General features: G+C 41.1%; 1 protein-coding gene across 1 annotated transcript; it reads right to left on the minus strand.

Annotated features, from left to right (window-relative positions):
- Window positions 1-6,499: 6,499 nt before the first annotated feature.
- Window positions 6,500-7,666, minus strand: LOC307258850 (zona pellucida-like domain-containing protein 1; the record flags this gene model as incomplete). Its single annotated transcript, XM_080038516.1, has 1 exon — window positions 6,500-7,666. One exon carries the CDS (start codon window positions 7,664-7,666, stop codon window positions 6,500-6,502), a length of 1,167 nt encoding a protein of 388 aa, XP_079894642.1.
- Between the last annotated feature and the right edge of the window lie 5,295 nt (window positions 7,667-12,961).

Raw genomic sequence — 12,961 nt, forward strand, 5'->3', positions numbered from 1 at the left:
TTTATATTGTCTCTTTAAACTTCAAATAAACATCTGTGTTTACAGATTTTGTCGATAAATCTGTGGTATGAGGTTGACGTGTGAAAGATCCTGGGGCTTTTCCTGAGCTCCATTGACTTTAAACTAAAAACCCCATCCGACCAATGCCATGTCACCCATGGACTTGGTGTTGCTGTGTTTGGTATGTTGGCCTATTCAGGGTAGTAAATTAGCAGTTGAAGTAAAGGACATCTGTATTTCAGAAGTAATTCATCCAAAACTTGCTGTGGTGGCAAACTGCATGTGACAGTGAGAGTAAGACAGGACAGCACTTAACATGACAGTCCACAAATGTTTTGAATGTAATATCGACACATCCTCGACAGACACACACACACACACACACACACACACACACACACACACACACACACACACACACACCACAATGCCACTGCTGGGAAAACACCAGTGGGTGAAATTCCGAAATTTTCAGAACCCAGACTCGATTCCCATCAACAATCACAGTTTGGTGCACGATCAAGGTTTATTGTTAAATGGTTTTTCCATTTTATTTTAATGACCAAAATAATGAACCTTCTTTTCAGATTGATAATCCAAAACACATGAGCCCAGATCTAAATCCATTTTTCACGGTACCGTCAATCTCTCCAATGTTGGAAGGCCATGTTGTCGGAGTCCGCAGTCCAAATGAGACACTTGATGACTTGGCATCAGACAGTGAGACCAATAGTCCACTTGGCTAAATCAGTGCCATGCATGTTTGATGCATGTACAGTATATATATATATATATATATTCTATATATTCTTGTATGTATTGCTTTTTAAATACTCCTTTTAATACAACTGCTACAGCACACACTCTCACACACACACACACACACACACACACACACACACACACACACACACGCACACGCACTCGCACTCGCACACGCACTCGCACTCGCACTCGCACACTAACCTTAACCTCAGTGAGCAAGTGGTGATGGCTTTTGTCCCAAATTGCACAAGCCGTCCCCGATCAACTGGTTTGAAGTCTACTGTGACCCCAAAAGTAACTCCAAACAGAACACACACACACACACACACACACTAATTTCGCAACTATCTATTCATACAAACAGAAAAGTATTCTGCAGACAAATACATATTTTTCGGGGTACAGCCTTTTTTTCATTTTATAAATCAAAACAATGTACAGATCTTATAAATGCATTTGTCATGTTACGAACATAATCATTCAAACAATCAACAACATATGAACAAATCCTTCTGCAATAACCTTCAGAATAGTGCTAATATGTAAGATTATGGAAACCTTAGTTTGTGGTTCAGAGTATTGAAACCAAAAGGAGCCAGGGAGTTCATTTAGTAAATTAAGAAAGAGAAATAAACAAACGTGACATAGAGACATAGAGACTGGTGGAGATTTAAGGCTGTCCATCTCTGGTTTGACCTGCAGGAAGCTGTGTGCTGCTGATATGATATACGGGGCTTCCTCAAGTCTGCCCATGCCAACTCTACAGGAGGCAGTTTCATCTCTCTCTGCAGGGAAGGCCAGATTTATGGAGCCGAAACTGAACGCCTGTATATATGCTTTCCCAGGCCCTCACCTATCTCCACCTATTGAGTAAGGTTAATAATCAAAACTACTGTAAGAAAATAACTTATTTTCTTGTAAATCAACCTTTAAAGGCACACTATGCAGTTTCAAGGGAGGGGGATTTGATAGCAGAGCCTGCAGTTAGTTTAAAAAACTAAATTATCTACATGTATTTCTTAGTTTTGAATAAATCTATCATCGTAAATAAATAAAAAACTAAAATTGTTTTGAGGGAACTGGAACCAAATGTAAGAATAGAATATGTTTGTAAACAACAACATTAAAACAGTAACTTTTCAGGAAGCTTTCTAACTTCAAACTGTGTTCCAGGGATCCAATTTTCCTGTGAGGAAAGTTAGTTCATTCAGTTCTGAGAAAATACCTCAGAAAATGTACACTTCTCTGACACACCCAAAGTTACATAGTGCACCTTTAAATGCCTGGAAGAACTGGTGATTTAAATTACAGTTAAACATGTGAATACCTAACAATTAAGCTAACAAAACTCCATCTGACATGGTACATTAGTTATTTATGGGTTAACAAAAACTTCTCTCTCTCTCACACACACACACACACACACACACACACACACACACACACACACACACACACACACACACACACACACACTCTCTCACACATACACACACACACTCCCCTGTTTATGGACAGCAGGTCTTCCTCCTCCTGTTTCCTCCGTCTCAAGTCTCCTGCTGCGCAGTCGTAAAAACTCACGTAATATGTTTAGCATGCGCCGCGATGGTCTCACTGCCGCTGCCCCAAGGCCGCTCGCTGTTCTCAAATCAGCACAGCCCAGGATAGGTTACACTGATATAAAGTATCTGGAAATCTAGGTGGTTTCTAATTTCATTACTGGCTTTTATTATAGTATTTCATTTTATACCCCGCATTATTTATTCTCTCTCCAATTTCATGTGACCGAAACGATGTACTGTGTGTACACATTCATTTCTCCATACATAGCTATATTTAACTGTTAAAATTAATCGGATAAGTTGATACATTTTCAAACAAAACAACATGCAATTTGAATATCGTTTACAATGAATCACATTTTTAGATCCTAATGTCGAATCAATTATTGACAAAATATCTACTATTTAATCACTTCAGGCGGACACACACTATACTGTTTATAAATACGATCAAGGCCGTTAAGTTTGTGCACCCCACTCCTATGTAGATACAAAAGGGTCATTCTGAGGTATACAAATAAGAATAAAAAAACTATTATTATACACTAATTAAAACATACTTGAGATATTCAATTTCTTCTACGTGTGCTCTGCAAAATCCCACATCCCTTTACACAGCGCACCATTAAGGACAACTATAATGCAATAATCCCATCACAATTCATCTGGGCGTTCAAGGTTCAAGGTGGTTAAGCGGGTTGGCCAACGATCCAAGGGTTGGCGGTTCAATCCCCGCCCGGCCACCTGTGTCATGGTTGTTGTGTCCTTGGGCAAGACACTTCACCCACCTTGCCCTGTGTGAATGTGTATGATTGCTGTATGTTTGAGGTGGTGGTCGGAGGGGCCGATGGCGCTGAATGGCAGCCTCGCTTCCGTCAGTCTGCCCCAGGGCAGCTGTGGCTACTCTCGTAGTTTACCACCACTGGTATGACTGAGTGTGAACGAATTGAACCAGGAAATGTAAAGCGTCTTTGAGTGCCTAGGCAATAAAGCGCTATATAAAACCTATCAATTATAGAGAGCAGGTTATAAGGACAAACGCTTTTACTTTTTAAAGTGGAAAGTCAGCTTTAGCAAAATCACTATGTTTTTTTTTTCAGTTTAAGTGCATTTGTTCGATCCCTCCGTTCTTCCCTTTCAATACACTAAAGGCCAGAAAATCTCCAGTTCTTTGAGGTTCTAACACTAGACATCATCTCTCTGTCTGTCTGTCTGTCTGTCTGTCTGTCTGTCTGTCTGTCTGTCTGTCTGTCTGTCTCTCTGTCTGTCTGTCTGTCTGTCTGTCTGTCTGTCTGTCTGTTTGTCTGTCTGTCTGTCTGTCTCTGTGTTTGACTGCGAGATTGGACAAAAGTTCCAATCTGTGCATGAATGAAATTCAATCTGCTACATGCATACATGCACATGCCAGCAGGAGTCAGGGACATTCGGGGCAGACAAATAGACTTCCCAGTAAACTAAACTCCCCCAAAGAAACCCTTGGAGAATAAATCTCATAGAATATATATAATGCTTATACACAGGAGAGCAATCAAAAAATGGGCCTCATTCCTACAACCTCTCTCTCTCTCTCTCCACCTCTCTCTCTCTCCCTCCATCTCTCTCTTTCTTTATCCCTCCTGCTCTCCTCTTATCATTTATTTGCCAAAACTTTGCTGGATTAAGTGCCTTAGATCAAATCCAGCATGACTCTGGCAAATGGTTCAATTTCAGATGTGCCCGTCTCTACGTCAAATAACGATCTGATCAAGTTTTGGGTTGAGAATGAAACGCGTGCATAACTTGCTCCATGTGTTGGTGTATGTGAAAGTAACCCACATGTGTGGATAGGCTTACAGTAAGGGCTGTTTGAATATGCCAAGTGTCTCTTCTGTATTTTCCATCAAATGTTATGCTGTGATTGATTTCCTGCAATAGACAAATACAGTAGAGACTAACCTCGAAGAGTACAGAGGTACATTGGAAAAAGTATTGTTTTTTAATTAAAGCTATAGTGTGTTGCTTTTTCATATAAATTAATGTTGGTAACATTCAAGCCATCATCAAACGAGTTGGCACACACAGTTGACTAAGCCTACTGTATACTGTATGCTCCACAAAACTCTCTCTGTATGTATCATTATGGCAGCGTTTGACTACAGATAACTTAAAAAAGAGAATAATTTTGTTCTTATAGTTTTGCATTATCATTGTATGACACAGGGACTCTCTGTGGTGGCCTTGAAGTACATTTAGAAGTCAGAATTACTTTAAATGCATCTCCAAAGAAATACATTTTTAAAGTGTCCCTGCATGTAATTCCTGTAAACTGTAAAACAAATTGTATCTGCAGAAATGTAATGTCTGCAAGCAAGCATATAGACATGTCCTGACAGGACACTTACTTGTGTTACTTGTGGTTAGTTATTGCTTTAAAGATGCTAAATCATATGCATTTCAGTGTATTTGTCCGTGTTTGACAGCTATACCTGAAGCAGGAAACTACCTGTCTAAGTAGTACATGAAGTGAACTAAAACATGAAGAGATCTTTTGTGGTCAAATAACCCTCATGGGGGGGGGGGCTCAGGATCTTCTTTCCATTCATCAACCTTCACCTCCGGAGAACATTACAGAGAGACGGGGTATGGTGGCCCAGTGGGGTCAGAGATATACTGCCCTGCGTATACAGATAGGCAGGCGGCTTCCTCCTTTGACATATACACTGGCCTTATGGGAGCTCAGGCCATCCGGGAACGAGACTGGAGACGTTCACACAAGAGGATGAGGATGATTAAGGAATACTTTCTGCTACAGTTTATATATATATATCCCTATAAAGATATATAGATATAGATTTATACAGCTCCTCAAGGTGCTGTGGTTTCTGCCCACAGCAGTCCATTGAAATGCAACTTTGGTATATAGGCGTCTCGTTTAGGTATCCGTATATACTGTATGAACATTACTACACCGGATAATTAATTTTTCTTTTTCTTTTTTCCTCCCTTTATGTATAGATATAAACAAAAATCTCTTATTTTTTATTATAAGCATTTTTTTGTCTTTTTATAAAATATTAAAACATTTGTAGGATTCTGTAAATGTAAACAATAACTTGCTCGTACTATAAAGTATAAAAATTGAACACTTTCTACTACCTATATATCTATATATTGATATAGATTTATACAGTTCCTCCAGGTGCTGTGCTTTCTTTCCACGGTCCTTTGAAATGGCGACTGCGTTATGAATGTGACTACATGAAAGCTAGAGTTATAATGTAGGAACGGTTTTTAGTACATGTAAGTGGACAGTCATGCATTTAATGAATGAATGAATAACACAGAATCTGAAATTTGATCCCTTTATTTGAATTTTTTAGTTTGTTTTACACAGCAGTACATGAATGCAGAGGATTTAAGACTAATCAATTATGGTTTACAGACGAGGAAAATTGTTTGTTCTTAAGACATTTTTTCAAAACGGCACAACACTCTGCTCCCACACTTACACAGAGAAATGGAATATTGTAATTCAGTGTTATAGTCATTCCCACAGTATTGTATTAGCCAATGACTGACTTGTGCTTGCAGGCGGGTGGTGGGGCATAAGGTACTTTGTGGACTTGAATCATGGATTTGTTTAGAAGCCAAAGTTAACTTTGTCAACCAATGAACAAAGCAAACTGATGCTGGATTCTGACAATGGAAATTAATTAATAGCTTAATTTTCTCAACATAATGATATGTATTCAATAGATTACAGACATAATACTTTGACTTCATTTTCAAAGACCCCCACACACCTAACATTTCACATATAAAGACTGGGATAACTATAATGATTTTTTGTATCATGTTTTATTATTATTTTCCCCTTCTGTTACCACTTTTTACAAAGCTTATAAAGTGCATACATGCATTAACACCCACAGCTTTATTAACCATTTGGGAAAATTATTATTTCTAACATTAGCCAAATCTACTGAATCTTCTAAAGACTTGACAGTTATCCCCTCTATCTTTCCAGGACGACTGATACCCTTTTAGGGCTACAGTAACAAACACACAAAGATCTCCCAGTGATTAGCTGAGCCCTTTCCTCCACTAGAAAGGTAGAATTACCGAGCGAAAACAGACACTTCATAAAGTGTCTCGAGGCCAGTATTCTGATATTCAGTGCATTGATAGCCTCCTTAGTACCTCAACCTTTTGTAAAACACAGCTGCGACAATGAGAGCAATTACACACACAAAGGCGAGGACACCAACAGCTACCCCGAGCCCCGCAGAGGAGTTGTTATCTCCTCCCTTCTGTGCGCCTACTATGGGCTTCTCAATGGACTCGGCTTTGCTGTCGGCTTTGGTGATGATCCTGCCGGAGGTGATGGTGTAGGTTTGGGTTACGCCTGGGTCTGCGTCCAGGGTGTTCCTCTTGCGCCTGTTGTTGCACTGCTTGAAGATGCTGCAGGTGCTGATCTCACACAGCCGGGTGATGCAGTGGAGGTAGTAGGAGGACACGGTCTCGTTCTGCTGCTCGATGAACCTGAAAGCCGGGAAGTGGAAGCGGGACGTCTGGCTGTCTCCGTTCTCCACCATGGTGGTGAACTTGTCCTTGGAGCAGGGCACGAACAGGTTGAAGAAGGTGGAGTTGGAAGGCAGCGGGGAGATGGAGGCGTAGCAGCGGTCGAGCAAGACGTGGTACTGCCCCGTCAAGTTGGTGGCCTTCACCTGGACGTACACGCTGGTCCTCAGCTCGATCCCCAGCTGTGGAATGACCATCGGTGTGGTGTAGTTGGCGTCGCTGAAAATCTCCATGTTCAAGGTGCTGATGAAGCTACCGTTGTTGTCCTTGATGGCGATGGAGGAGGCTGACACGTCTATCTGGGTGTTGTTGACCAGGTATTCTAGAGGGTAGGCGCAGGAGTAGTAGTACTTCAGCTCGGTGTTGTAAGTGATGGTGCCTATGGTGAGATCGCTTGACCGGATCACGCCACTGATGTTGACCGTCTGGATGTTGGAAAAGTCTGAGAACGGACCGGTCCCGGCAGCACTGCTGGTCATAAAGGTGCTTCCGCAGGCGTGGGTCATATTGAGGGGGAAGTTGAAGCGAGCGACGGGGGGAGACACAGATTCGTCGAGGGTCCCTTTACAGGTTGGGTCCATCATTTGGTTCAGGATCAACAAAGTCTCATTGTAGCCCGTGTAGATAACCGGGCAGATTTGAACGGCCAAGCCAATGGATGAAGTCCCACACGTCACTGAGATGTCAGTGAGCAGTGGTCTTCGAGCTTCTGATCCGCACTCGCTGAGCAGTAGCTGACTACTTCTCGCTATCAAGGAGAGAAACATTAAGATCTTCATTGTTATCCTTCAAGTTTGCCCCTTGGATGTTGTCGATCTCTCTGCTATACACAAGCAGAAGTTCTTGGTTTGTGTCAAGTCTTTGGGTGGTTTTCAGGGGTCTTTATAGGTGGAGTGTGTCCCTGGGATTGGTCCAAAACAAGGTCATTGCTATTTGTGAACAAACTGTATTGTGTTAACCCATTGATGACTATGGCAATCTAGGATGCATGTCCTTAATGCCTGAGGGTTTTCTGAAAAAGCAGCAGCCGTCATCAATGGGTTAAGTACAGTAGAGGAGCTAACCAGTATGGACCATATCCTAAAGGCACTGCTGAAACCTGAAGCATATTTGCTGTCTTGAACTACAGGGGACAATGAACTTGTCTCCTTTGTTCCATGTGCTTTAAAATATCCATGCCCTCCCCCCCCCCCCCCTACATGAAGGCCTACATGAAGTAAACATAACCCTGAAGGAGATTAATGTCTGCATTACACATACAATACGTAAGGGTCTTCTATCCGGTTTGATTCCCAGTAGCTTCAGTCATGACCTAGTTTGGTTCAAGTGGAGCACACAGTGAGCCACTGATTCAATTGCTGTGCTGATATCGTATCCTAACATTAAATAGTAATACTAGTCATGAACCACATCTACCAAACACAATATATTCTGTGTACAATGGTATTTGAGTGGTTACTTCATGTTGGACTCAAAGAGATGTTAGAGTTTATACGACTATTAAAGAAACAGGAAATGAGCCGAAACACATAGGCCATAATTTAAGGCCCTAACTTCATCAGCTTCTTTAACCTTAAAAAAAATAATCTGAGAAGATTGTGCGTTTGAACTTGTCTCCATTCATACCTACCTCTGATTGGATCAAATAATTAAGTATTAATTATTAATTTATTTATATAATAAATAATTATTCAAAACATTAAATTCTATTTAATGCATGGTCTACAGTAATATTGATTCATATCCGCGGTTTTCTTTAGGGGTAAGGGACATATTTTGGCTTCATGTTAGTTTCACAAATGGGAGGTGGTGCATCATCCTATTATGTTGCGAAACATACTGTATGTTGGTCAACTATTGTTGCTAGCACATATTCAGAGGCTAGCGATGAAAGGACAAGCTGACCCTGCAGTGTATCGTTCAGGTAACTGTATCTAAGAGGTGTCAGTGAAGACAAAAGAAAGTCAATCTTTCTGGATGATGACATAGACCAGGCATGGCTTCAATAGCACTCAACTTTAAACAATATATATACTGTATATAAAAGTCAAATAGATGAATGTTTCAAAAATTACTAGACCAAATGATAGATGGAGAAAGGTGCAGATCATACATTACCACCAAACTGCACAAGACTTTAACAGAGAGCGCACTAACATTTAAGTATTTCTGTTTGAATCAAGGAAAATATCTAACATCATCATTTTAACATTTCATTTTCAAAATTCTGTTTAGATTTATTTGGTCAAATTAGTCTAAACATCACTAACTTTGGGATAATTCCTACTGCCAATTTAAATAATTACGTTGAACTGTTATATGCAAAGGCAGTGAATATATTTAAAAAAAATACATCTATAATCTCACCAAACAACAGAGGAATAGTCAGTCATATAATGTGAGAAATTGTAGTTGAAAGTTAAGTGGGCTATTAAGGTATAAGGTTTAACTGAACACCCAAAGAACACTGAGCATGTATCCCACCACATACCATAAGAACATTCATCATCATGACCCATGTTTTAAATGTCCCTTGTATAACAGGACACCTTCTGCCTTTGTCTAAGTACAGTAGAAGACACACACAAGCCTACAGCACCTACTTTAGTTTTGTGGCACCTATGGAGCCTAATGGTTACTGTGCATGCCGCATGATTGCAACATTGCTGGTTGACTTCCAGCTAGTGACGTTTGTCTAATGTCTGTCCCCTACTGAATTTCCTGCAGTTCCTCTCTGATTTTCTTTTTAAATCTTTAGTTTCATCATTCAATATCTCAAATAGTAGAGTACAATTGTGCTTTAGAAAAAAGGCAGCAATTGTTTTCATTAATTTGAGAATCAGGATCATCCTGCAACAAGGACTACAGAGAATCCAGTTTTTCAAGTTTTTTTCAATCATCCACGTACAATTTGACAATTAAACCATCTGAGGAGTTGAAACTTCACATCAAAAACTGTATCTTATATACACAAGAAATTAAGACAAAATACATAAGAACACACTTGTTTGTGTCTCCTGCGGTCCCCTTCCCTTATAATTAATGACACCTCGTCTTTGTTGATGACATCAGGAAGTGCGGAAGGAAGTAAGACGACCTGAAACCTGCTGTGAATTTATTAGAGTTCAGGGCTGTTTTTTTTTTTTGTTTTTTTGCGGGGGGAGGGGTGAGGGGGGGTTAGGAGAGGTGGCGAGGGAGGGTCACTGGCTCTCCTGCTCTGTTAACCTCCGCTCCGACTGCGTGATTTATAGTCGGAGCCTCCAGAACCTTTGGAGGGTCTGCGGAGTTGAGGAGTCGCAGAGGGCGGAAATGTAGCAAAAAAAAAGCTTGGGAGATAAACGAGGTGGGAAATGTGTTTGGAGGAAAAAATAATACAACCCCTGTATCGCTTTATTTTACTGGCCAGGTCGTGACCAAACGGCTCACTGTTGTGTTTGGGCCTTAAGGCTTATTCTGTCCAGTGGCTAGCAGTGGTGAGGTGATGATAGCTAGTAGAAAATGAAGTGGAGTGTAGTTATATCAACGAGAGTGTACAGAGAACACACGTTGACTGTTTAAATCTCTTTATCTGACCAGACTTTCTATCGTTTTGAATGAAATGATAATTGAATGAAGTCTGATTAGCTGTTATGGGATAAGGGGTCAAACATTTACCATAGTCACATACTTAATTCAACAGCAACGGATAGAAGTGCACCAAAGTCCTGCTGGCTAAACAGGCTTTTTTTTTCCGCAGTTTTCTACAAAACGGTTTACCAAAATTGCACACTTTGCACATGTGAAGAAGTCCAGATGATAGTTATGTTGACCAAAGGAGAATAGCTTTTGTCCATAGATTTCTATTAACTAGAAAAATGTACTTTCAACATTTGTTAGCTCTAAATGCACATAGTTCTCATAATGAAACATGTAGTTTGTGCATACAGTATTTGTGCAAGGCCAAGCAATCAATTAAGACAAAACCAGTGTCTTAAGTAATTGTTATCATAACAAGGTCAACACTTAAGACTTAAGAAAGGAAAAAACACTGTGTCTCTCCAGTGAAGTCTAAGAGCACTCAACTCCACGAGAATCCAAGTCGACAGCTCTGTTTTGTGGAATATCTGTTTCAGGTTCTGTGCATAATGCAAACCCAACTCTCTCACTCTCTCTCACACACTCACACTCACAAACACACACACACACACACACACACACACACACACACACACACACACACACACACACACACACACACACACACACACACACACACACACACACCACGCCTCGTCTCCCAGTGTATGGCCCCTGTGCTAATTGAAAGCTCCCATGTTCCATACTCTTCCCGGGCATTTCCTCCTCTGACGACTGGCTGCTGCTCTGCCATTATAGCGGCCGACCTGGTTCACACCAGATAATATATCACACCCTGTAAAGCGAGCCGCTGTACAAGTTGACCCAGCACCCAATTGTTATGCTATGGGAAATGAAATGGAACATATGCAATGTGTTAATGCTCAGAGGTAAAAATGTGGGGAACATTTAATAACAGTGCAATACTCTGGAAATTACAGTTATTTGAAAAAGCTTCATAAAATCAGAAAATGAAATGAGTCGGCTGACGTCCAAGATCTAATGGAGTTCAGAGCTCGTTAAAAAGGCTCACTAAGGATGTCTACTGCACCTTTATGATATGTAGACTATGTAGCAGTAATACAACTTAAAGCTGGAGTCAGCAATTCTGGAGAACGCTTGTGGTCAAAATCACTTTTTGTCAAAAATCAGTGAATATCTCCCTCACAATCCGAAACCTGTATGTACTTTGTGTGTGCTGAAAAAAAATCCAGCCTATAGGCCCTGTAAATGGGCATTTTGCTAGCTATGGTGGTACCCCCTCTTTGTTTACATACCTCTTCTTTACACACCAGTTCACAGAGCCTAGGATGTGTAGTAACACTGTATTTTTTTTACAGTATATGGACAAGTATTGTGGGGAGATAATCACTGATCATGACAAAGTGAAGCGTTCTCCGGAATCGCTGAATCCACCTTTAAAGCCAAATTCAAGTTTTCGTTCATAAACCTGGGCGTGTCAGTTTAAGTTGTGAGGTAAGGTCAGTAATGGACACCACAGGCTCCTGAGTACTGAAATGAAGCTTCCATGTTCAATGTATGGGCTATATGCAGAACCAGGTCAAGACAGCAGAGACAATACAGTCGACTGTGCTCGGTGGTAATTCAAGACTTTGGCGACCTGCTGAAACCAGGACTCCCTTTCACTATGATCAAACAAAGTCATTTCACAGAGAATGTAACTGAAAGTATTGGTGGAGGGGCTGGGCAGGATCTATATTCATTTATCTACAGAGAACAGGTGAGCAGGTGAATGAGGAAGTCAGGTGGAAAAGTCTGAGGGCATCTGGTGGATGGCTGGAGGAAGGCAGGTCTGGGAAAAAAAAATGTCCCATTGAGTGAGTAGGGGCCTACACTCAATGCCTGGGAGGAGTGAGTAGGGGTCTGGAGACAGGGACAGATAGAGAGTAACGCAGAGGGAGTGGGGATGAGAGAGCAGGAAGTTACTGAAAGGCAAACTGTGACAAGCACTGAATATATCTTAGTGATGACTGTTGCTGCCTTTCTCTTTCATGTCTTAGACACACACACGCACACACACGCACACACACACACACACGCACGCACACACACACACACACACACACACACACACACACACACACACACACACACACATGCACGCAGACACACAAATACACACACACACACACACAGTGACTGTTGCCCTTCTTTCATGTGTGGAAAAGGGCAACTGCAGAGACCAGCTGTTAAGTACTGAGGCAGATATGTGAGCAGTTGCTATTTCTTCTGCAGCCAGGTCACTCACTAACACACACAACACACACACACACACACACACACACACACACACACACACACACACACACACACACACACACACACACACACACACGTGCACATTCACATTCCTGTACCGTTATAAAATGTCATTTGATTTGACATAGCGCTGCTGAATGCCATTTACCCTCCATTGCTTCTCGGTAGGAAGGAAGGAA

This window comes from Ammodytes marinus (assembly GCF_949987685.1).
Source record: "Ammodytes marinus genome assembly, chromosome: 12".
NCBI classification, from domain to species: domain Eukaryota; kingdom Metazoa; phylum Chordata; class Actinopteri; order Uranoscopiformes; family Ammodytidae; genus Ammodytes; species Ammodytes marinus.